At 38.4% G+C, this 27,996-nt stretch overlaps 1 protein-coding gene across 1 annotated transcript; it reads right to left on the bottom strand.

The window, feature by feature from the left end:
* Window positions 1-2: 2 nt before the first annotated feature.
* Window positions 3-25,253, bottom strand: LOC121374627 (glycine receptor subunit alpha-2-like). The gene is made up of 8 exons (XM_041501733.1): window positions 25,108-25,253; window positions 21,250-21,332; window positions 19,466-19,533; window positions 18,270-18,508; window positions 16,621-16,703; window positions 10,219-10,368; window positions 7,991-8,382; window positions 3-5,172 (listed from the first exon to the last, which is right to left on the bottom strand). The coding sequence occupies exons 1-8, from the start codon at window positions 25,251-25,253 to the stop codon at window positions 4,984-4,986; spliced, it is 1,350 nt and encodes a 449-aa protein (XP_041357667.1). The 3' UTR covers window positions 3-4,983.
* Between the last annotated feature and the right edge of the window lie 2,743 nt (window positions 25,254-27,996).

Raw genomic sequence — 27,996 nt, 5'->3', positions numbered from 1 at the left:
TGGCTGGAACGAGAAATGGCCCAATGGGCCCACCGACGGGGATCGATCCTAGACCGACCGCGCATCAAGCGAGCGCTTTACCACTGGGCTACGTCCCGCTCCAATAAGAAAAAAAAAAGGTGGAGTCTGTTTTTAGGTATGTTTTATATTCATGACAAAAGCCTAAATCAGTTTATTATTCACTGTAAATTATTGTCGAATGTGTCAGCGATACAAAACTATTCTGAGAAAATATCCCCAAAGTATTAACGATGGTAATTCATCCTCAGAGCAGATGCGATCTGACATCCGGAAATATAGTTTTAGTGCAGTCATTTGTAAGAAGAGCTCAATAATAACTGCCAACAGAAAACAATCTATTTTTGGCATATTAAAAATCCCAAATTTATATGCTTCCAGAGGCGGATCTACGGGGGAGGGGGGGGGCTAGGGGTCCACCCATCCCTAAATAATAATAAAGTTATAATTTTATTATATATTATTTATTTTTTTACGATGCCTCTCCAAGCCTCCCCAAAAGTTCCCTTGGCATTCCGCCTCATGTCATTGCGCCCCTCCCCCTTAAATGGATTTTCTGGATCCGCCACTGGCTTCAAACAATGGCAAGAAACCCCAAAACTTCCCAGTGGCTTTTTCAAGACAGTAAAGCTATACAATACCATAATCCCAAATATAAATATCACAGTACATTTTACCGTAAGAGCAGTCTCTGCTTTAAAGCTTACCCTTCCATTTGCCTAATTCAGATATCACTCCCGCTCTCCATCACTCCCTTGAGATTAGTTCCAGAAGAGTGATTTTTAGCTCCTCTTGGCATTTTTAATTTAAATTTATGGTAAAATCTTAAATGACTACCCATAATCGGAGGTAGGGGAGCAATTAATTACTCTCCTCAATTGTTTTCACGTCAAGGTCTGCTAATTGGTAAATTTAACTAGTAATTGTTAACATTATCCGAGTGTAATAAAGTTCTGTTTTATTGTGTTCTGCTCTGTTCGGGTAACCTGTTATACATGTACAGCTAATGGCACTGAACATAAATCACCATTAAATGACAAATTTTGTCAATAAGTAACAAAACACACGTGAAATGTGTGAACATTAGCTAATTCGAGATAATTTCCGGTGTGAACCTTGGACAGATCTGCAGCACTAACAGGATAAATAAATCACGTTACGCATGCGTGTGTGTGGTGCAGATGTCAGTGCAGACGATCTATTCTAATCACAGAAAGATGAGTCCATTGGCGTGTTCTGGAGGCCGAGTGCTCGCGAACTTGACTGGTACCATTGCCTTCTGTCAAATACGCAAATACCAGCCTAAGAAGACCGCGATCGCTCTCTGCTCAACAGGCTTTTTGTGGAGGTCGAGAGCTCGCGAACAATTACACTGGTCTCTGTCCTATCCTAACAGAACCTTCATTTACTGTAAGCCTCCCACAAAAAAAAAAAAAAAAAAAAAAAAAAAAAAAAAAAAAAAGAAAGAAAGAAAAAAAGAAAAGAAACCCCAAACAAGCGATTGAGCTCATACCTCCATGATTAGAATGAATCGTCTGCACTGTTTGTTGTGACAGGGATTGAAAATGCACATAAACTTAATATGATTTACAAAACATTACAGTACACTGCATTGGCATATAATTATAATTAGGCCTAAGTATTGCAGCATACTGCATGTGCTTATAATTAAGCATACACTATATTGTGTATACCTATAATGGAGCATTACAGTATACGGTGTATGTCTATAATTAAGCAGTACAGTATACTGCGTATACCTACAAGAAAACATTACTGTATGCTGAGAATAGTCAATCAACCATTACGGTATACTATCGAGGATTTTCTGTGTGTTTTTTAAATAACTGTAACTAGCAAATGTTTTTTCTTTGGAAATTAGGATCTTCACAAACCGCTTTGTACCTTATTACTACGGATATACTGTACGTCATGTTGATGCTCTATATACCCATATAGTTATGTACAAACCATTACTTGTTTTGCTCTAGTTGCCTAACGATGCACGGAAATGACGTGTATGCGTGTTTTCCCACTACAAACAAACACACCAGTCACAGTTGATTCGGTAATGAACTTAAACCGACACCAAGACAGATGCGTACCCTAATTACACATTCGAGTCAGTTCCATTCCATACAATTATTTATAATTAGAGATGCAACAATTCTATTTAAAACAGTATATATTGACAACAGTGTTTTCCATAAATCTGTCATCTACACAGTTACGTTTAAAAGATAAATGCCGAACATTTGTGCGATATATTTCAGGCAACTGATTTTTACTTCTATAAGGAACGTCCGTTCAAACGTCGTCCATGAAAGCATCATTCTTGAAACTGTGTTCTCTGCCGGAGTCAATACATCCGTACATAGTAACGTAGTTTAACGGCCTGACTGCCGCTTTTATGAACTGAGACTACACGTAATATTCACCGTAATGTCTTCCATAAAACTGTTATTCCTGAAATTGTTTTCCACGAAAGGTGTATTTTTATGTAACACATTACAAGAACATATTTCTGATAGCGAGACCACGGATAATATGCACGATAATATCTTCCATAAAACTGCCAATCGTTAATCCTTCAGTTATTTTCGAAGAAAGATCCACCTGTATAAAATAATTAACTGAACATAATTCTGATCATTAGGAGTAAGATCACGTTTAATATTAAAAGTAGTAGCTTCTATAAAACGGTTATACATGACGTTATCCTCCAAGAAAACGCTATTACGCTTTGTAGCACATTTAAGTGAAGATACTGCCGCTTGTATGGTAGGGAAAAACGAAAAATATTTTCATAACAAGGTCTTCCACAAAACTGTAATTCGTAAAATGTATCCACCACAGAGATTCAGCTATAATATGCAATAGGATTCACTGTCCACAGATGATACTATCTACAAAACTGATTTGAAGTATTCAATCGAATCCACCGTTGATTCCTAACAGAGCATGCATGCATACACATAAATATGCCTTAAAGACAGAGTTTAATTTGATATATTCCATTCGAATTTCAGTCGAGTTACTGACCAATATGACCTGTAATTGAAGAAAGAACCCTTGATAATATACAAGGTAGAAACAAGTAAAAGTATCGTAAATGAAAGATGTGAATCGTCATAGCACAAAAGTCGTTAAGATAAAATAACAATATAACACGTATGCACATGTAAATTTAAACCAAACAATTGCCGTTTGTATCTTGCGATATATAAACAACTCAGAGTTGTCTGCGTTTAGTATAGAGTCGTCTTTCCCTGAAGTACTCTCTACCATTGCAAATGGCGTATGCATAACAGTCGTGGAGGTGTATAATTCAATCCAACAGTTACTAATGGCATCTTATGGCGGCCAAAACAAACAAACAAAAACACGTAGTTATCATTCCTTTGCACAGAGTTCTCATCCCTCCATAGTGTGTATGGACGTCACATATTTGTTTCCAGGAACTTACGTATGGACGAAACATATTAATTCTATGAACATATATAGAAGATGATTTTCACTTAAACAAGTGTAAACGCTGTGATGATTGCCACGAATATGAGTAGCTCCAAGCTCAGCCAGCAAACGTTTCGCTGACGTTCGCGAACTATTTGACTGGTTCAGTGGTTCCCGATGTGGCCATTTAGTTTACTGTGAAGCGCATAAACCAGTCTAGCGGACGTCTTTCCTGCTCGGTCTGGCAGAATGCAGATCAGGCTTCACACTAGTATCCACGAATAGCTGTTACAATGATTTCCACGAATGTGTAAAGATGTTATCATGATTTCCATGAAATGTAGTTGACATTACATTTAACTTCCACACATATATGCGTGAACGTTACAGTTGACTTCCACGAAAATATGTGTTACAGTGTTACACGGCATAATAATCAATTAAACCAATTGTATGTAATTATTGTCTTGAAACTCTTTGTTTTTTTTTAATAAAAAGTATATACAAAACAGATATACACTAAGTTAAAGGTGCATATAACTAAATTACATAAATATATAAATGTACATATATTACATGAACAGATATATTAGTTATGCAAAACATGTCCGTATAACAGCACATGATTTTGTAGAACATGAATATATATATATATATTAAATATCATATTCGCAATCTGTTAATTTACTGTGAAATACAAATCTCTTTAATATCTTTCTAGATTTACACATTTTCGCACAAAATCACTTTGAAAACAATTCCAGCAGCATCGACTAATACGGTATGGCAGAATTTCGTTTCAGTTAACTCTCCCAGCATGCGACCACTTGGGTCATCTGCACCTTTACAGTATGCACACAAGGTTTCCACCTCGCATTAGACCTGACCATAGCATATGGTCTCATAAAAGAAATGAGTTAATGCCTTTGAATGATCACACAGTCCACAAACTAAATCTGCACGTACGAAGGTTCACATCGCGGCAGCAGCAATTAATGTTATGTCATCATCGTGCAGTTTATGTTAATGGAAAACAAACACACACTGGCCTTGAATGTAGCGAAGGTAGGGTCCGCTACCTTGTGTTTTTTACTTCTTTGGATACATTTGTAAACTTAATTTTGTGGGGTTTTGTTATGTTTTAAAAATTAATAATTTTCCTAACGACTGATACATTAAAACAAATCAACACTCATATCATGAACACGATCTAGAAAGCAGACATTTCTTAATAAACCATTGCAAGGTAAGGGTCTAATTGTTTATCTCATTGCCAGAACTCTATATCCTGTAATACCTCAAACCCCCAACCCCCCACTAACACCAACAAATAACCAATCAACCAGGGACTTAAATTTTACTGTCTGTAACTTCTAGCAAATGGCTTTTCACCGAGTGTCGATAAACTGAAAGCAATGGAAATTGCCATACTATGCTATAAACTCTCATACAGCATATTTTGCCCTCAACTGTAAACTTCTCGCATGTCGAGGTGTTGCGTTGCTATTCCTTTCACAGCATGGTATAATAAATCCAGTAGCACAAGATAAAGAGGAAAAAGGCGGCGGGAAAACATATCCTAGAAGCGACATCCATGTACATTGCGATAACTATTCCTCTTCTGCCCCGTCTCCTGGACGGGGAGAAAGAGTCCACTTTGTCTGGTCGATCTGATGGACTTCCTTCTAGCGGTAACTGGACCTAGAAATAACAACAAAGCCTGTAAATATCACTGACTTAGCCCTTGTCTTGATGTTCTGATGGAATTCCTTCTGGAGGTAACTGGATCTAGAAAACAACAAAAATCTATATATACCACCGACTTAACCCTTGTTTAGATGTTCTTGTGGACTTCCTTCTAGAGGTAACTGGACCTAGTAATAACAATAAAACCTATAAATATCACTGACTTAACCCCATGGCCGTAACAATAATAAAAACAAAAACCCCACAAATATTATTGGATTAGACTTCAACCCTATGAACTATTTTTAAATCTTAATTATGTCTCGACAATATTAAAAGCGCAGACCCTAGTTTCAACTCGTAAAAATGGACACTAAGTTTAGTTAATCTACAAACCTGTAACTCATTTAGATAAAGATACCAACAGAGTGATGTTAAAACCAGAAAATATCCTTAAATAATAGACTAGAACTCGAATCAATAACCGCTAAATCTCAGACGCACGTGCGGTTTTTTAAATATGAAAAATGCATTTTGTGATATTAGAAACAACAGAATGACCAGAAACACTTCGGTTCTACAGAAATTGATAATCTAAACAATAAAATATAAGTAATGTTTGATTTCAGTGATCGTAAACAGATCTAATAGTGGGGGAAATGCTATAGTCTTTAAAAACTAGGGTCTGTTCCTTTAATTCTCGAAACGTCGGTCGGTCTGATGTAAGTATTTTGAATGGAAATAATACCGAATTACCTGGACCGTACTTAGCGTGTGACAAAAATTGGAACACAATTTGGTTTGAAAAAGCCATTTTGATTTACTAAAGAACAACCTATTCCACGATTAGTTTTACTACCGTACTTCCCCGCTAGTTATTAAATGCTAGACACAGCCCTGGTTATCCTCAAATTCTCCAAATGACCGTTTCCTTTGGCACAGAACACACATTGTGGTTTTAACTTTTTTGTTTACAAATACGTTTCCAAGTAATGCGTATATAAAACTAATGGAAATCGATTTCAAATACGAGAATGTGAGTGTAACCATGTATAAATTGAACATTATCTTTCATCCTCAATTCCCCGAATGACGATGTTTCTTGGCACAGAATATACATTCTTTTTTAAACCTTTTTTTTGTGTGTGTGCGGCAATAATGCTTCCCGGCAATTCACATATAGAAGTAGTGGCCATCATTTTAAGTACACTCATGTCACCTTAGTCTGCGCGGCACAAATTACGTTACATTACGTCTTGAAACAAGAGTTGGGGTATGTTTGTAACGAAACAAACAACGTTAATTTAATTCATAAAACCATTGTTAAAACAACACATCTTGATTATGAATATATATATATATATATATATATATATATATATATATATATATATATATATATATATATATATATATATACAACTGGTAGATAACAATCTGATTGAAAAAACTCTGAATTAACACGTCTGTTACCGCTGTAATGATCAACTTTGTATATTAATTTACACAAGTTTACATAGAAGCTTCAATACATACCTTATTGTAATTTATGAATCCATAAATGAAATCAATATTTTATTTTATCTGTTAACGTAAACATCCAAGCATACTTTGAATTTCCCTCCGATTGACACAACATAACAAATATGGCTGCCCAGACGATATAAAGCTTACAACTTACAGCAGGGCTATTTTAGCTATAGTCTGTTTCAAAATTATCATAGATTGTCCTATATTTATAACGAACACTATTTGTGCTCATTTGCACAGTTAATAACAGACAACTTTTGTTGAATAATGATCATAAATTTTGACATTGACTTTTTTTATTATCATTTTGTGTTATCCAAATTAAGGAGCATGGAACACCATTTATATTTATCTTATTTGCATAATAAAAATTTCCTGAAACAAACTATAATAGGAAATGTTTGTTGTCTAGAACTTACAACAATTCTGATCCATCATGCCGTCATGCAGGCCAGTAAATACAGGGGGTGCCACCAAAAGTGTGCTCATAACTTCAGTTTAAAAAAACCTAAAAACTTTCAGTAGTAACAAGTTTATTGTTCCATTGTACTCTAGCGGTGAAACAAATATTTTTAAAGAAATATTTTAACTTTAAAATATAACACAAATGCTTAGGTGTGCAGACTTAGATGCCACCAGTGTATACGATTATGAAGTTAACTATATATTTATGCTTAAACGTGTATCTGTATAATGTGCGTCAGTTTCATACTTCGAATATGACCTTTATATCAAGACACAAACATAACCATCCTGAATTCAGATTAATCCTAAAAAAGGTTGTAAAAAAAACCCAACTCCAGCAATAAAATGCATCGCCCTTACTGTTATAATCTTATTTACGCTCCTGTCTATGGAAAAGTGGATATCACCCACCCAACCCAACTTCACTGCTAATATGTGGATAGTGCTTTAATCACTATATAGACCACGGTGAATTACTGCTACAAAGTTAGTTGTATATATGTTTCCTTCTGAGACAGGGCAGCCCATACCACAGCATTTAATAATCCTCCATATTCTACTCACCTCTGTTAAATTTCCATTCTCTACATCTCTAGGAATAGTGAACAAGTTTCTTACCGAGAATCATGGTAGAGTGTCTCTCCTGCTTAGACAGGACAACACATACCATGGACTTTCAGAACCTGTTATGTTCTACTCACCTCTGTTCAATTTCCATTATCTGCATTTCTAAGAATTGTGAACAAGTTTCTTATATTTAATCCTAATAGAGTGTCTGTCCTGCTTAGACAGGGCAGCACATACCACAGACTTTCAGAACCTGTTATGTTCTACTCACCTCTGTTAAATTTCCATTCTCTATATCTCTAGGAATAGTGAATAAGTTTCTTATAGAGAATCCCGAAAGAGTGTCTTTCCTGCTGAGAACGTTCACGATGGCGAACTCAAGCAGCGCCGCGAACACGAACACGAGGCACGTGGACATCCACACGTCAATGGCCTTGGTGTAGGACACGCGCGGGAGCGAGGCGTTGACCCCTGAACTCTGGGTCGTCATGGTGAGCACCGTGAGGACGCCCAATGAGATTCGACCTGGCACCGAGTTGACCGTCAGCCAGAAGGATATCCACGACAACGTCACGATGAGGATGCTGGGAATGTACATCTGAACGACGTAGTAGCCGATGTTCCGGGACAGAAAGAAGTTGGCTTGGAGGCAGCTGTGTTTTCCTGTAAGATAAAACGGTGGGTTTTTTTTTTTTTTCAATTTTTAAAGTGACATGTCCTAGTTTTTAGACATGGCAGATTTTGTTTAAGCCGTTCTTTTTATGACTAAAATCATACATTACTTAGATTTTATTGTTTAGATTATCCATTTCGATATGTTTCTGGTGATCCTGATCTTTGCAATACCACAAACTGCCTTAAAGAAGAAGAAGTTTGTTTGTTTTACGACACCACTAGAGCACATGGATTTATTAATCATCAACTATTTAATGTCAAACATATGGTCAATTTGACACCTTAAATCTGCAGTGTCTGGTTTCAATCGTATACAGTCAAGTTTTAAGTTCAAATACAAACATAACTTCACTTTTAATTCACTCGCGAGTTGTCGTCATTAACGCATATCATCAAATGCTTACTCAATCTAATTAAAATTAGCTCCACTATTACATGTGGATCTAACACCAGCCAGTTAGAGCTCATGTCCACCAATCAAAACCTTACTTGCAGAATCCTGCCAGTGATTTAAAACTAACAACACTGCGTAGTCCCCAATGTCTAGGTAACATTTCCGTCTGTAAATAATAATTTAAATATTGACCAATCACACTTCGCCTTTTATAACGTTATTTGGGAGCATACAAATTCTAAAAATATCGGGCGAGTCTATTTTAGTGGCCGCAGTACAGCGAACCATACCAGTACGTACGGGGTGGGTTATCAGTCTTCAATTTTACATTAAAAATTATTTATTTATTTATAAAAAAACCCAACTAAATCAGTCTTCAGTTTTACATTACAAATTATTTATTTTATAAAATAAAACATGTTTTAAGGCATTCGTAATTCACACGAAACATGCCGTATACCCTCAGAATAATTCGGAATGTTTTCAAGTAAGGTTTTGATTGGTGGACATGAGCTCCAACTGGCTGGTGTTAGATCCACATGTAATAGTAGAGCTAATTTTAATTAGATTGATGCTTATTACACAGTTTGAACAATTCTCGCCATTTTGTAATACTGAGCGGATTCTAGCAGCCAATTTCTAGCAGCCAATTACGCTAGTAGACAATTTCAGCCGACACGCATGGCGACGTTCTAAACACCGGACTCATACGCCTTTTATAATGTGTGTTGTGGTGTGGTCTATACGAAACTAGTTGGACATCCTATATCACCGTAGTAAAGAAGGAGTTTTAAAGTGATACTTCAGATATTATAAAAATGCTTAATAAAACGGTTAAGTTGTATTTATACGGATATTAGTAACAATAAGACTGTGAAAATTAGTCTTCGTTGTTATTTTGTTTTTGTGTTGTTTTTATATAAAGATACTCTTTAAAGCTCTAAAATTCTTAAGTTGTAGTGAATAATAAAAATTGGCTGCTAGGAAGTGGCTGGTAGAATCCGCTCGGTTTTTGTAATGCAACAGTGACTATTTTTAGCCCGGTGCACGCCCGCCAAAAGTGTCCCACTTTCAAAATACTGGGTTTATTTTTAACTTGGAAAAGCCAGCGTAGTGAAACCAATGCGGAGTGTGGCGTCTTATATGCATCAAACGTAATGGGATTTTCTGTTCTAAATGCTTAAATAATAAAAATATTCCAGACACTGCAGCTGTAATAGAAAGTGAACCCGCTATATTTGTTCATTAGTAGCAAGGGATCTTTTATATGCACCATCCCACAGACAGGATAGCACATACAGCGGTCTTTGATATACCAGTCATGGTGCACTGGCTGGAACTAGAAATAGCCCAAATGTGTCCACCGACAGGGGTCGATCCCAGACCATCAAGCGGGCTACATCCCGTCCCACTTTAAATGTAAAACTTGCCTGTATTTTGATGGTACATTATATGACAGAAATTTGGTTCCTGGCCGTTTACTTCAAACTGTGGTAGCTCCACCATTTTGTTGACGATCACTGGGCTGTTTCCGGAGCTATTCATCCAGTTGAACTTCAGCTTGTCTTCTGTATAACCAACTGGAGATTGAAACAATGTACCAGTATAAAAGACACAATATATATATATATATATATATATATATATATATATATATATATATATATATATATATATATATATATACTGAACAAAATAAGAAACTTCCGCTAACTTTGCTTGAACATAACTTGATGAAAACAAACCGGGGGAATAATTGTTATATATGCTCTTAAAGAGTGTTCCATGATGCATCGTTTGGGGCAAAAATCATGGCCATAGGTTAACAGAAACTGGGAGAAATTTTGACCAAGTGTGGTAGGGGTTAAAAAAAACCCACACACATAATAACGGGTATGACCACCTCTTGAATTGACCACTGCAGTGCATCACAGGCGCATAGAATTGACCAAAGTGTTGATTTCTGCCTGTGGAATATTGTTCCATTCTTGAATGAGCGCTTGACGAAGTTCGTTGACGTTAGCGGGTGGGTTGGGACCACGCCTCAATCGTCTGTCCAGATTATCCCAGACATGCTCGATGGGGTTGAGATCAGGACTTTTAGCGGGACAGTCATCAATGAAATCAATGTTATTTGTCCTAAGAAAATTTACAGTGTCTCTAGCTGTATGAGAGGTAGCATTATCATGCTGAAAAATCGAGATGTTGGCGTTGTTATGGAACAGAGGAATGACGTGATGAGAGAGAATGTCATCGCGGTAACGTTGAGCATTTAAATTGCCATCAGTGACGACTAGTGGTGAACGATAACCATGGGCAATGGCTTCCCAGACCATGACACAACCCCCACCCCCGAAACGATCTCGTTCAAGAACACAACAGTCAGCATAGCGTTCATTTCTCCTACGGTAGACGCGCACCCTGCCATCACCACGTTGTAAAGAAAATCTGGATTCATCCGAAAAAAGAACGGTATTCCAGCGTCGCCGTATCCAAAGAGTGTGTACACGTGCCCAATTAAGACGATTTAGACGATGACGTTGCGTTAAAACGCATCCGACGTAAGGACGTCGTGCATGTAAACCGTTCTCCCGCAGACGATTACGAACAGTTTGCCCACTGATTCGGTTATTATGAAGCCCAGGTGTGTTAGCAGCAGTAGCAGTGGCAGTTTGGAATCGATTGCGCAAATGCGTGTTCATGATATAGCGGTCTTGACCACGCGTTGTAATACGCGGACGTCCACGACGTGGCAAGTCGTTGGTGCTTCCTGTCGTTCGAAATCTTACGCGAAGATTTCGTATCGCTCGACTAGAACTCCCAACATGCCTTGCAACGTCTTCTGTCGACATGCCAGCATCAAGCATGCCAGTCGCCCGTTCGTGTAAATTATTGGGTATTCTTGGCATACTAAAAATGCTACAATGTAAAAAACGTTAATTCTTTTACAAATTTTGAAGCGTTTTCGTTCACTTGATAACAATGTCAGTAAGACAAGTAAAACAAATTGACCGAATACTACACAGGACCTGTCAAACCATGCATGCACGTGCAAATTGAATTTCACGTTGTCGACGATTAACAGTGTAAAAATAATCGATAAAATTCATGAATCCTGATAATACAGCTCAAGGCTAATACTACCTATATAATTTCATTACACAATGAATTCTTTAACACAACAAATACTATATGTACAAATCGGAAGTTTCATATATATATATATATATATATATAAACTCTTCAAAAGAAGAAACGCAAAACCACATTGTCGTAACATTTGGAGAATTGATTTAATTATTGAATGGTGAGTCCGATAATTACCAAATGTTGCAGGATTGTTCACAATTCACTCTAGTCCATTGTGAGTAAGTGATAGGACACACCACCAAGGTCAAGGTCATCTGGAGTCAATACCGGGTGTGGCCTCCGCGTGTGTTGATAACTGCCTGGCACCGCCTGCCCATTGAAGCAACCAGAGTACGGATGACGTCCCGGGGGATGGTGGCCCACTCGGCCTGCAAGGCTGCTGCCAGCTCGGGCAGGGTCTGGGGCTGTGGTTGTCGCTGTCGGAGGCGTCGGTCCAACTCGTCCCATAGATGCTCAATTGGGTTCAAATCCGGTGATGTCGATGGCCAAGGAAGGACATTAATGTTGTTGTTCTGTAGGAAAGCCGTTGTGAGACGTGCTGTGTGAGGCCTGGCGTTGTCATGTTGGAACACTGCGTTGGCGTTGGCCATAACTGGAACGATGTGTGGCCGGAGGATCTGGTCAATGTAGCCCTGTGCATTCAGGTTTCCCTGCACGTGGACCAGGTCAGTTCTGCCAGTGTGTGAGATGGCTGCCCACACCATGACACTACCCCCGCCGAATCTGTCCACTTCCTGCACGCAGTTTGCCGCATAACGTTCACCACGACGCCTATACACGCGACATCTTCCATCATGACGTCGGAGCAGAAATCGGGACTCGTCACTGAACCACACCTGTCTCCATCGCAGTTGAGGCCATTGTCGATGAATCTGGCACCACTGCAGTCGGAGTCGACGGTGTTGTGGTGTTAAGATGACACCTCGAACTGGACGTCTGGCACGAATTCCTACCTCACGTAGGCGGTTCCGTACGGTCTGGTCGGATATCCTGCGCAAACCTGGTATTGCTGCGGCTGTGGAGGTGGCAGTAGTCAATCGTTCCCGAAGGCGGCGTACCCGGATGTAGCGGTCCTGCCCGGGGGTAGTGACCCGTGGTCGACCGGATCTAGGGAGGTCACGTGTTGATCCATGTTGCTGGTAACGGTCCCACAGTCTGGAGATGGTGCTTGGGGACACATGGAATGCCCTGGCAACGGCCGTTCTGGATTCGCCTGCGTCTAGTCGGCCGATGGCATTGTTTCTCTGCGGTTCACTGAGACGTGGCATGTCCTGGATTGTCAACTGTCGGCCAGATACAGAGGCCAGGCAAGCGAACACCCTGCACTTTTATACTGTCGGTGTTCATGTTGCACGTGCAGACAACGCACGTGCAGTGGTGACATGGTTTGCACGTGGCTGCGTTTTATCGAATGTAACCGTGGGAATGTGTTTGGGACATGCAATGGCCTTATATTCACAAAGCATGAACCGGTAGGAAACATAAAATCGGAGTTATAACCCATTTGTACCCTTTTGCGTTTCTTTTTTTGAAGAGTATATATATATATAGAGAAACAATGCCATCGGCCGACTAGACGCAGGCGAATCCAGAACGAATCCAGAACGGCCGTTGCCAGGGCATTCCATGTGTCCCCAAGCACCATCTCCAGACTGTGGGACCGTTACCAGCAACATGGATCAACACGTGACCTCCCTAGATCCGGTCGACCACGGGTCACTACCCCCGGGCAGGACCGCTACATCCGGGTACGCCACCTTCGGGAACGATTGACTACTGCCACCTCCACAGCCGCAGCAATACCAGGTTTGCGCAGGATATCCGACCAGACCGTACGGAACCGCCTACGTGAGGTAGGAATTCGTGCCAGACGTCCAGTTCGAGGTGTCATCTTAACACCACAACACCGTCGACTCCGACTGCAGTGGTGCCAGATTCATCGACAATGGCCTCAACTGCGATGGAGACAGGTGTGGTTCAGTGACGAGTCCCGATTTCTGCTCCGACGTCATGATGGAAGATGTCGCGTGTATAGGCGTCGTGGTGAACGTTATGCGGCAAACTGCGTGCAGGAAGTGGACAGATTCGGCGGGGGTAGTGTCATGGTGTGGGCAGCCATCTCACACACTGGCAGAACTGACCTGGTCCACGTGCAGGGCAACCTGAATGCACAGGGCTACATTGACCAGATCCCCCGGCCACACATCGTTCCAGTTATGGCCAACGCCAACGCAGTGTTCCAACATGACAACGCCAGGCCTCACACAGCACGTCTCACAACGGCTTTCCTACAGAACAACAACAACATTAATGTCCTTCCTTGGCCATCGATATCACCGGATTTGAACCCAATTGAGCATCTATGGGACGAGTTGGACCGACGCCTCCGACAGCGACAACCACAGCCCCAGACCCTGCCCGAGCTGGCAGCAGCCTTGCAGGCCGAGTGGGCCACCATCCCCCGGGACGTCATCCGTACTCTGGTTGCTTCAATGGGCAGGCGGTGCCAGGCAGTTGTCAACACACGCGGAGGCCACACCCGGTATTGACTCCAGATGACCTTGACCTTGGTGGTGTGTCCTATCACTTACTCACAATGGACTAGAGTGAATTGTGAACAATCCTGCAACATTTGGTAATTATCGGACTCACCATTCAATAATTAAATCAATTCTCCAAATGTTACGACAATGTGGTTTTGCGTTTCTTCTTTTGAAGAGTATATATTACTTGCCTGCAAATCTGAACTACAAAACAGTTATCTTATTCAAAATGGTATATCTGCATCCAAAGGACTTTCTTTACAGAATAAATATTTCGCCCTTTTATTAAAAATGTCCTGTTCTGGACGGAGGAGCCGGCATAGGTTGACATCTGCGCCCATGACAGGCGTGCATTACAACAGATTGCTCTAAATATGCACGTTAAGCCCTATATGACCTGACCTGGCCTATTTTGTAAGAGGAAGGTAAAGCGTTAACCTGCACAAAACAGAGCTCATTGTGTAACGGATGGTACATATGTTGGTGTGTTTTACAATCGCTTGTTCGTGTATGTTTAGATTTTTTATGCATTCTGTGTAGTTTGGGGCGGGACGTAGCTCAGTGATACAGCGCTCGCTTGATGCGCGATCGGTTTGGGATCGATCCCCGTTGGTGGGCCCATTGGGCTATCTCTCCTTCCAGCCAGTGCATCACGACTGGAATATCAAAGGCCGTGGTATGTTCTATCCTGTCTGTGGGATGGTGCATATAAAAGATTCCTTGCTGCTAATCGAAAAGAGTAGCCCATGACGTGGCAACAGCGGGTTTCCTCTCTCAATATCTGTGTGGTCCTTAACCATATGTCTGACGCCATATAACCGTAAATAAAATGTGTGCCTTTGTTACACCAGTTGTGGAGAACTGGCTGGAACGAGAAATAGCCCAATGAGTCCACCGACAGGGATCGATCCTAGACCGACCGCGCATCAAGCGAACGCTTTACCACTAGGCTATGTCCCGCCCCATCTTCACTAGAGTCGAACTGAACTAACTGGAGCGGGGAAGCCCTCCTTAACTCCTATCAGCCGGAGCACAATATGCTTCCCTTTAATTGAATCTACATTTCAGAATTGTAGATCAATGACAGTTTAACTATTATAATGTTCTGGCCAAGTAATATTTGTATTGTTATTTTAAGTCCAGATCCTATGCATGCGTGCTTATAAAACTTTTAAAGTCTAGACTCAAGACTCTAATAGTAAAAAAAAAGTTTGTTTTATTTAACGACGCCACTAGAGCACATTGATTTTTAATCCTATCATCGGCTATTGGACGTCAAACATATGGTCATTCTGACACTGTTTTTAGAGGAAACCCACTGTCGCCACATATGCTACTCTTTTTTACGACAGGCAGCAAGGGATCTTTTATTTGCGCTTCCCACAGGCAGGATAGCACAAACCATGGCCTTTGTTGAACCAGTTATGGATCACTGGTCGGTGCAAGTGGTTTACACCTACCCACTGAGCCTGGCGGAGCACTCACTCAGGGTTTGGAGTCGGTATCTGGATTAAAAATCCCATGCCTCGACTGGGATCCGAACCCAGTACCTACCAGCCTGTAGACCGATGGCCTGCCACGACGCCACCGAGGCCGGTAAAGACTCTAATAGAGTCTGAGACAATAATACCATGACAACGCCATACAAATTGTATGCGTGTGACGTCATTAGAGATTGAGTCTGGACCCTAAAAGTTTTATAAGCACGGGCCCTGAGCCCCGTTTTACAAAACAATCTCAGTGCTAAGACTGCCTTATTTGCATAAGAAAGTTATGCACTTAAGACGATCTTAGCTCTAAGATCGCTTCACAAAATGGAGCCCAGGTTAATACATATCCACAGACAGGATTTGAACTCGAGATTGTCTGTACTACAACGCAATCTCTTAACAACCAATATCTACTGAGGGGATTGGATCTTGAGACCCTATGTGTAGCAGTCCAGCGTTCAACAACAAATTGACCTAAACAAGATCCCACTATCTACAGCCAGTAGGAACACTCTACACAATCACTACTGTTCCCGGACAGCTGTGTTCGATCTATGAACCATTAGCGCGAACCGTTTTGGTTCGTGTGGCATTAGTTTATAACATGTTTGGTTCTAGTAGCTTTGGTTGGAACCCTGCTGATACTCACAGCTCATGATCTGCAAGGAACACATCTGCTTGTCAAATGGGTAATTCCTCAAGTTCATCGGACAGCTCAACGTCACGGACAATCTGCAGTGGAAGATGTTATCAAGGGGTAAAGGTACATGTCTAATATATATACTTATCGCCAGCACAGAGTCTCATTTAAAACTATTCCTGGTACCAAATGTAAATACTGTAGGGTCAAAACAACAATAAACATATTTCATGTCCAGTATAACATATGAATGTTCAGAGTTCAATTGCTGAGATCAATATAAATCATACTAGACAGAAACATAAGAAGGAAAAAAGAGCATAAATCATATTTGACTAAAACATAAGCAGGAGAAAAGCAAATTTAATATTTATTACAGTTATAACTTTCATTATTTGACCTTTTTTGTTCAAACACATACTACATGTTCATTGAACAATTAGTGTAGAACATGTAACCTACCAGTGTCTTTCACTATGTAGAGTGAAAACACCTTTAATTCTATTGTGGCAATACAGGATGAGTTAAAAACAAATGTTGCCTGCATGGTTTACAACAAACGGTTACATAAATATCGTATTATATAAAGCTATTTTATGGTATGTCCCATGTGTGCCATAACAACGTTATATAGATATAGTTGTGACGTCATTAGTTGATAAGTACGTGTTTGTGGTTTGTAATATTAAGCTTTGCGTTCAACTGATAAGCTAAAACAAGATACATGGCATATGGATTTGTGCTTTATTTTTATAAAAATAAAAAGGAGAACTGTTATTTACACGTGCAATAGTATAGAGGTAATCCGGCAACCTTATATATATACTCTTCAAAAAAGTAGGGGAACCTGAAATATTAATATCAACTATTAGACCACAGACATCCTAGTAAAGAACGTTCAGGTCTGTTTATCAACACACCAAAACACATTCCATAGTTTGCACATGCATCATGCAGTTGCCCCGTACACGTGCGTAGGGTGTCATTCTCGATTTTAACAATTTCCAGGAAGGTCCATTAATCACTGTGGAACATTATTTCTGTCAATATTTTTCATTCTGTTGATCATACAGTTGTTATTGTTTTGTTTTTAGTCATTTTTATTGTTTGAATTTGCGATTTACTGATAAAAAAACGTCAGCTTTCAAATTTCACTTCTGACCCCAATCGTCCTTCAAGATCTTTGGTGGTCATAAAACCTACTGTAATACTGAACTACCTGTTGTAATGTTTGCCCAATTAATTCACTATTATCATATAACCATTCCCCACAGCTAATATACCTTACAATTTTGCCAATTGTAAATTCGTATTAGAGTTCTCCTACTTTTTTGAAGAGTATATATAGGTTATTAGCAGAGTGTTTTTCGGTATTGCAATAAAAATTAATACAACTCTGTTATGTTGTGTTATATTTGAATATCCCCTACTTATTTCGAACAGATAGCAAGAGAAGAAACCCGCTGCTGCGACATACATGTAGGCTCCTACCGCCGAATTCCAGTAAGGGATCTTTTAAAGAGGGACCAGTATACCATCATGGTTATCATCATCATAATCATCATCATCATTATCATCATCATCATTATCGTCAATAGTGATTGGCTACTCCTACCAATAAAGCTACATCCCGATCCGACTGGTGATGAAATACTTACCTTGAAATATACATTATCTTGCCATCGCGGTAGAGACGCATCATCTGATTGGCCATCATGACGTCATGGAATGAAGCTTTCTTTTCATTGGGAAAGAAAACGTCCGGGACCCAAATCCTTTTTATATTCTGAGAGTCAAATTCTAAAAACGTTAAATTTCCAAAGAACTTTTTTAAATTGAATTTCACAAGGCGATCATCATGCCACTGCAAATGCAACAAAAGGCCAATGGTGAAATCCTGAAATGAAAAAAATGAAAGAAGCTATTTGGAAGTGAGTATATCTGAGACATTCCTTTGAAAAGAAAATAGATTAATAAAAGGTTATATGGGTTGGCAAACCAAGGTACCATGTAAAGAAACTACGATAAATAATAAAATACATTTCAATATTATGGCATTATACATGTATAAAGATTGAAATAAAATGTCGTGTGTGTTCTGAATTGAAGTCTAAACTAATTACTGTTCGGTGAAGAAAATTAGATTCATGAGCAATTGATATTTAAAGCATTGCATGTAATCTTGTCAAAGAGAGATTGCTTTCAGTGTCTGGGCTTTAAAAATGATTTATACCACCACAAGAATTATTTAAAACAAATTCTACAGGGCTGATTAAAACAAAATAAACTGTTCTAATTAGTACATGTTAATGCCACAGAACAAAGGTTTGTAGAGAAATTCATTTAAAGCTACACTCTTGCCTCGCCATATTATAACATCATTTATTAATGCCAAAAAACCCTACAATTGTAATAAACGTATGTGATATCACTATCAACGGTTCTGCCATTATACAACATATTATACTCGAGTTTGTAGCCATATTTCTGTAATAATGCTAGCATGTAACACAAAAGATTGGAATAGCGCACCAAATATGAATGTTAAATGGAGAACATTACATTTTTATATGACATAGATCAGTACTTGTCTGTGGCTAAAGGGTATCGAAGAATGGTGTGTGATGGTAAGAAAGTGAATGTGGAAGATCTGGGCCCTTGTTTATACAACTTGAGTCCAGGCTCAATTTTTAATGACATCACGTGCATACAATTTCTATGGCGTTGTCATGACGTTAAAGTCTCAGAGTCTATTGGTCTTGAGTCTAGACTCGAAAAGTACCAGACCAGTTCTAAGTGATCGAATAATGAAACCATACTCGAGACTACAACTTTAAATTAACCCAGTACTTACCATTTCTGCTTCGTTGACAGAATCGATACTGTCTACATATAACATGACCTCAATAATTGTGGCATTATCTGTAGAATTAGAAGAAACAAAATCACAAAATTATATTGTTAATAAATTGGTCGTTTTGGGATATGAAATGACATGTACGGCGCGATGAGAAATGAAAAGCGAATACAATGTCCCAATTAAGTTTATTTTCATTGCTTTGCCTGCACACCCCTTCGGTGGGCACACTGGCTAATTCTCGTTCCAGCCAGTGCACTACGACAGGTATATCAAAGGCCGTGGTATATGCTTTTCTGTCTGTGGAATGGTGCATATAAAAGATCCCTTGCTACTAATGGAAAAAATGTAGCGGGTTTTCTCTCTAAGACGGTGTCAAAATGACCATATGTTTGACACCCAATAGCCGATGATTAATAAATGAATGTGCTCTAGTGGTGTCGTTAAACAAAAACCAGGCTGCATACCACCATGCACTTCTGCATGCATTTCATTGTAAGTTCTATATTAAAATACATTCTGTAAAAAACCCCAACACATTACTGCTATTTTAAGTAACCACATTAAAAAATATCAATATAGATTCACCACAAAAATGTTCAATTATCTACCCTTAAGCCATAGTACAGCCACATGTTTTTTCTCTTAATATGTAAGTTGTAACATACATACAGAGCTGTTATAATTTAGTAATAAAAATAACAAATAACTTAAAACCACCGAGTTAGGTCAGCCTACTTGCAATCATCAAAGAAAGATTAGAGAAAACCCCCAAACATTTCTGTATTTTATATTAATTTGTTCCTTCACGGATAGGGCATATGTTGAAGCCCAAAATGTCCCCACTGCCCAAGATGTCGCAATTGGGACATTTTGGGCAGTTGAGGCATAGCGAAGAAATTTTTTAATGTGTGTAATTTTAAGACTAAACAAAACGTCTTGAACAGAATTGATTTCAGTAATACACTACTAACTTAGGTCGCCATAATGAACTGTATTTACTTTAACAACAACAACAACAACAACTTCTACTGGTGCTGTCGCTACCGCTACTACTACTACCATCATCACTAATAATAATACTATTTGGCCAAACAATACCACACGCCCATTAAAATATAATACGGTACTAATTTCAAAGTGCATGAAGGTTGGAAAATAATTTAATAACGGAATGATATTGGTAATTTTATATATATATTTTTTCTGTTTGTCTGTTTGCTTGTCTTGTCTGTTTCTGTTGTTTTTGCTGTTTGTGATTGTTTTTTTGTTGTTATTCGATGACATACACACGTGGATGCCCTAATAAAACTACCGACACCACTTGTTTTAATGTCGTTTTGTTATTATCAGCTTTTCATCCTGTATAAAGTAAATAATATTACCTTAGTTAATAGCATGCAATATCGACTGACAGAGATTCCAAAATAACTTCTATATTCATTATTTTTAAATAAAGTCTACAGAAATACATTAGGAGCAGTAACAGTCTCAGCTCTGCCACGTTCATCAATATATTCATAAATACTCACAGCAAAATGACAGTTTTATTAACTCTGTCTGCAACAACATCTGTCAAATATGTGTAGGTAATGAGTTAAAGTAACCAGAATTAGATTTAGGTAAATACATGTTCTTGCCTAGAACTTCGCTGGAATGGTAAATAAGAATCTTAAACTGTTTCTATGTTCTGAAGAAAAACGTATATAATAATAATAATAATAATAATAATAATAATAATAATAATAATACGAATAGTGTTATATCAAAGCGTCACGCACCCGAGTTGAAGTCTGGAGGTGTGTTTTTCACATCCTGGTTTCCACTAGCTGCTTGACTAAGCAGTAAATCCAGAAGTTCTGATCTGAAAAGACAAGAGTTGGTAAAAGAAAATTAAGTACAATACTTATTTTTGCTGACACAAGTAGTAATTAGCTGTGTTAATCGCATAGGGGCATCGTAAGACAGGTGGGCTTCTTAAAGGGGTTCTATCAGAGTTACAAAAAGTACTCGGTGGTGTAGTGATTAAACCATCAGACTTACGGCGGTTAGGTTTTTGGGTTCGTATCCCAGCTCTCACCTAGTGCGAGTTTAACGACTCAATCGGTAGATGTAAGGCCACTACACCGATTTCTCTCTCACTAACCACTAACCAACTGTTCTGGGCAGAAAGCCCAAATAGCTAAGATGTGTGTCTGGGAAAGCGTGCTTGAAACTGGATTGGATATAAGCAAGAAGATAAGTATAAACGAATTAATAAAGTTACATAATGACGGCTCCCCGCCAAACGTTTATAATTTTGGTTTTAAAATTGAAGGATTAAACCTTGAACTATATTATATGCACATAAAAGCTCATACATTTTTTAAAATTATTATTATTATTATTATTATTATTATTATTATTATTATTATTATCATCATTGGGAACTCCATATAAGGTGACTGACAAGTAACGAGAGTGACATCACTTTAACGTGTTCATATTTTGATACAAAATGTCTACTTATATTCCTTCGCCATCAATTCAAAACGAAAACCAAACTAAAAACCAATAAGAATTCATAAGTCAGAAACGTGAAACAGATTCTGTTCTTTTTCTGCGTACTTTATATTGATATTCTCGCGTCAGTTATGCAAAGATTGCGTGGATTTGATTAATTTAGTAGCTATTTATCATATTTTAATGCAAACAGGCATTACATAGCATATAATATACCTTCAATACAAATCAATTTGTGCTGTAATTATTAAATGTTTCGGGACAATAGTAAAGACTCTATAAAGTCAGATGACTCGGTTTAACAGTAGCTAGATGGGCGACTGCTTGCGGGTATCTAGTCATGTACATATTGCTAGTGCTGCACAATAAATGGCCGTGGTATGCTTCATTCGGACTGTTGTAATGTGCATATAAAAAGCCCTCCCTGCTTATCAGTAGGAAATGACCATGATCGCTTAATGGTAAAGTGTAGCAGGTACTGAGATCGCTTCCAGGTATCAGCTGCCACAGTTTTAACGGACCAATGGAGATGTGTAGAAGCATCAGAAAAACTTTTCTCTCACTGATGACTTACAACTAACCATCAGTCCTCGGTCATAGAAGACAACCCAGACAGCCGAGGCATGGGTCCAGAACAGCGTGCTTGAAATTTGTATGGATATACGCCCGACAATCAAGTTAAAATGAAATATTTGCACGAACACAAATTGTATGCTCATTGATCGGTGTTACTTGGGTATCGCTAGAATGTTGTGAATTTATCCAAGATTCGATATTCTTCGATGGGTTTCACTACGTTAAATTGCTTTAAGAAAAGGACGCAGGGGAAAGAAACAGAAAGAGAGAAAGAGAAAAAATATCATTTCGTTTTCTGTTTGTCAGTCTAGGAAATCTCAGAAATTAAATTAACTCCAGAGCGAACTGCATGTCTAGGATGCAACAGCTTTCAGCAAGAGATACAGCTTTGGTTACATTTCTCAGTTTCGAATAGCAATAATTAATATCTCTCTAGGAAGATACCAGAAGCAAAAACAGCAAAGTCAGCAAGTTTATCTAATACAGAAATCTGCTCTAATCATTCAATTTCCTTTGGATTAAGTAGCCTGACATTTATTTTTACTTCAAGAAATTTACTTTGCTAGTGCAATCGAAACCAAATATTTATTCGCGGAATTGAAACACGCGACCTTCAAAAGGCAAACATACGTTTCGACAAGTTCTCTTAATACGGAGTGGTCTGGCTGAATAAATTTTATGGTATTCTTGAAAGCAATAATAGTAATAGAAAATTTGATTTGTCGTAGCTTGTTTTGCCAGGTTGACAGTTCGTGTCGCCGTTCCGGTAGACGGCCTTGATTAGTTTAAGTAAACGTATACAAGCATTGATATTCAGACTTCCGATTACATCGAACCAGTATAGCAGTGTTAGAGTGCACTGTGTATAACGACCACCTGTATATAACGGATGATTCAAGTACAACAAACACGATGATCCAGGGCTAACAGATATTTCCCTTGAAATCAAATGTATACGTACCTATATATATGTAGACTATCTAGTCATGAAGGCCATTAAATGTAAATCTCTTTAAAGGGATATTCCCGAGTTTGCTTCAATTTTTAAGATGTTATAGACTAACAGAGACTTTTTAACGATTGTAATTACGTATCAAATATATTTTTCTGCATAAAATATTAGTGGCTGTATATTAAACGTGTTTCTGATCGTGCTAATATTTGTACTACGTTAAATTTCATTTTATTTCCTAAAATATTTTTTGAAGACATATAAATATTAAGACGACCAGAAATACATTGAATATACAGACACTGATATTCTAAACAAGAAAATATATTTAATATGTAAGTTTAATCGTAAACATATTTTATTAGCCTGACACATCTTACAATGCAGCAAACTCAGGAATGTCCCTTTAAAGTGATCGTAGTTTTTAAACATTACGGGGTATTTTTTTAACTATGAGAACCGTTTCTGGTAATTGAAATCAGACATTACATACATTTTATTGTTTAGATTATCCATTTCCATACATCTGAAGTGAATCTGGCCATCCTGGTGTTTCTAATGTCACAAAATGTTTTTTGCTTCATATTTTAAAAAACGCGCATACCTCTGAAAAGTAACGGTCATGGACCAAAGCGGTTGTTGAGGATATTGCACCCCTTCAACGTCACTCTGTTGTAACTTTATCCAAATGTGTCACAGGTTTATAGATTAACCAAATTTAGGGTCCATTTCCAGTGGCTGAAACTAGGGTCTGTGAATTAAGCAATTTAAAAGTTAATATAATGTAATAAAACACTTCCATCGTGTACTTCATTATTGAATTATCAATCATCTACCTTAATCGTCTTTCTTTAAACGTAAGAAGACTATCAAGTAGTGAGGCAGTATTCAGTCTTTTTATTAAAAGTGCATATGTCCGTCTGTCCATCCATCGGTCTGTCCGTCCATCCTTACATCTATCTTACGTGTTGGTTATTTGTTGCTTTCACCCCAAGTGATTACCAAAATACAGCTCTGATGATAATTATATAGTTTATACACATTTGCACATGTTGATCGCGTCCAAATTAAAACTAATCCCCATGTCAATTTTTTTGACATTACAAAATGCATTCAATAGGAAGATTAATATTAATATTGCTATTTCTGAAAACAGAGCTGTAAGTAATGAATATGCATGTTACTGTGGATGAAACTTGTGGTAATCAGCCTAATCTATTACAAGTTTTTCAAAGCAAAACAAAAAACCCCATTAGCTATAAATAAAAAGAAAGGAGAGAGATCGAGAGTCGAATTAGTCCACGACAGACACAGACAAATAAATCTTGGTCAATAAACGAACAAATGTGCAACACTTCGGACTCTGACCCCACATCAGCCATACACAAACACACAGCGGAATTATCTCTGTTTATCGTGATAATTGTATCATTGATTTGTGATCGCTTTGTACCGGGGTGTGTCTTAGCTCGAACAGTCTCGTGTATGGAGTGTAAATATCGCTTGATTTACAATCAGCCCTCCCGCCAGTCCCACGTGTGTTTCGAATAATACCAAGCACGACGAGTCGCATAATCAGATGGTATCGTTGCACGCCCGTTCTACACACGTAAAGGTCCCAGCGCGGTGTAAACCAGTAAGGGCTGCAGAGTCTGGTGAGGCGCACCTTATCTCCACCTCGGGACCCGCGCCAACAAGTGAAATAAGTTTATCGTGAAGACACACCGTCCCAGAGCATCTCCCTGGCGAATTCATGATTACGTTGGCGTCATGCGCGGCGGAATTATTGGAGTCATGTTGGCCCATATGAAATAATGCTATTATCCTGTTCAATTATTTAGACCCAAAGTTTTTTGCAAATGTTACGTTTATTTCCTATTCGATATTTGTTTTCTTTGCATTTACATGAAAACAAACCCAAACCCCGACAGGTTTTATATACAAATCATCATATAAAATGCACGAAGTTGACTTAATTCCACTTTTTAAAAATCTCTGTGTCTTTTGAATGCACGTTATTTCGCCTATAAATAACTAAGGTCATTTGCATATCAAAACATTGGGATCTGAGGCTACGTGAAGGCCATTATAGCTTGTTTCACTAAATCAAGGTTATCATTGTTTTGCAGTGTGTAACAGCATTGTCTAATCTTTCCGTTAAACATAGATATAAACAAACAGAACATGTAACCCTTTCTTGTAGGTGCATTATATTTAATAAATTTAGCTAATGTATTATGTATTTTTATTTTATTATATCAGTTATATATTAGCATACCATACCTAACCTAACACAACTGATGTGTAGCACAGTAATAAACACAAATCACCTCACACACCGCAGGAATGTGCTTTCCAAATTTATAAATAAATTTAATGCAGGGCCGGACCCAGAAGACCGAGGGGGGGGGGGGAGATAAAATGTCAAAGGCCACCAACATCAAATAATAATAAAAATGTTATTTAATTTGCCTCTAAATTGGGAACTCATACGTGTGTATATATATATATATATATATATATATATATATATATATATATATATATATATATATATAGTATTTAGGGTGGTGCTAGGGGCTGGGGTTTGGGGGTGGGGTGTTACATTTGCAATGCGAAAAACCAAAGGGCTATTGTTCGGACTCGTATGGGTTCAACCACTTTTTCATCCCGCAGACACAGCCCTGAATGTTCAAAATACGATAGCATTGCTTGGTCAATAACATCATTATTTCGACCTATGACTGCACGTGCTATTGTAGCAATGTGTAAACCACGTAAAATACAAGTTAGGTAGGGTATATAAATTCATTGAAAATGTATTAGTCGACATTCTTGTTATTGTTATTTGAGGAAAAATATGGGTAAATCGAAAAACACTTCAGTTGATGTAAAATCGTGTATTAAGAACGTTTTCGATTATTTTGAAGATGAATATCAGCGCGGTAGACCTAGGTATGCTTCTTATCGAATTGTCGATCGAGTTTCCGCTGCACTTAAAGTTTCGGTTTCAACAGTAAAAAGAACTGTGAAAAATCTAAGCTCTACGAATCCAAGCACAGAAATCACTGTTAAAAAACGCGACCGAAAACTCATCGATTTATCTACATTACATAAGATTAACGTGGCTTTAAGGGAGGAATGTGGAATCAACATATCCATATCAACTTTACGAAGAACACTCCATGACCTCGATTTTAAATACGAACATATGTCTACAACCGGAAAAGTGATTTTTGAGGACGCCAATATATCAGACAAAAGACTGTCTTATCTCTATGAAATATCCAGTTTACGAGAACAGGGGTATTTAATAGTGTATCAAGATGAGACCTGGGTGAATGTCAACCACACAACATCCCACCACTGGACAGATATCCACCCGGGCACAAGTACCGCCAATCACCTGCCGAAATCAGACGCTGCTGATCGAGTTCCTAAACTCTGTTCGGTGACTGGGAAGGAAAAAAGACTTATTATTTGTCATGCTGGCTGTGATAAATATGGATTGATAGATGGCTGTGAATTGATCTTTGAGGATAAAAAAACAGACGGAGACATCATGGTGAGATGAATCATGACAATTTCATCAAATGGTTTGAAGAACAACTTATGCCTTCTCACCAGAACCTTCTGTTATCGTCATGGATAACGCAAGCTACCACAACAAATTAACTGAGATTACACGATGTCCTGCACTGAACGCTAAAAAGGAAGAAATTCAGTCGTGGCTACGAAACAAAAATATACCTTTTGAGAGTAACTTGACAAAGCCAGTTCTTTATGAACTTGTGAAAAGTAACAAATGTGCAAAGCAATTTGTTACTGATGATATTGCTGAACGCCATGGGCACTTGTGTCTAAGACTGCCGCCAAGACATTCTGAACTCAATCCGATAGAACTGATCTGGAGTCAAGTCAAAGGGCACATAGCTCGTCATAATGATGGTAAAATGACCACGGTGCGGAGAGAACTTGCACATGCATTGAACTCTGTCACACCTACACACTTCTCTGACGCAGTTAAACATGTAATAAAGATCGAAGAAGATTTTAGAAAACAAAATAGTTTTATAAGAAATAAAATACCCCCTGTGATAGTCCCCCTTAACGAAGATAGTGATGAAGAAATGAGTTCGTCGACTGATTAAGTTATTTCTCCATACCCATCAGGAGTATTACTTTAATGTATGCATGAACTCTTTAACACCAAACACAATTTATTTCCATATCATTCACTATCAAACAACCTAACAACCTATAAATTAATCGACTAGAAATGCATATAGACTATACATACATACGAGAGAAATGTTTATTTAACGACACACTCAACGCATTTGATATACGTTTATGTGGCGTCAGACAAAACGGTTAAGGAGCATTATGACAGTGAGAAAGAAACTCGCTACCGTCACATGGGCCACTGTTTCCGACAAGCAATTTTGATAAGCAATAAGGGACGTTTTATATGCACCATCCCATAGACAGGATAGCA

The sequence above is a fragment of the Gigantopelta aegis genome, chromosome 6 (genome assembly GCF_016097555.1).
Source record: "Gigantopelta aegis isolate Gae_Host chromosome 6, Gae_host_genome, whole genome shotgun sequence".
NCBI lineage: Eukaryota > Metazoa > Mollusca > Gastropoda > Neomphalida > Peltospiridae > Gigantopelta > Gigantopelta aegis.
This window is presented reverse-complemented; position numbering and strand designations above follow the sequence as displayed.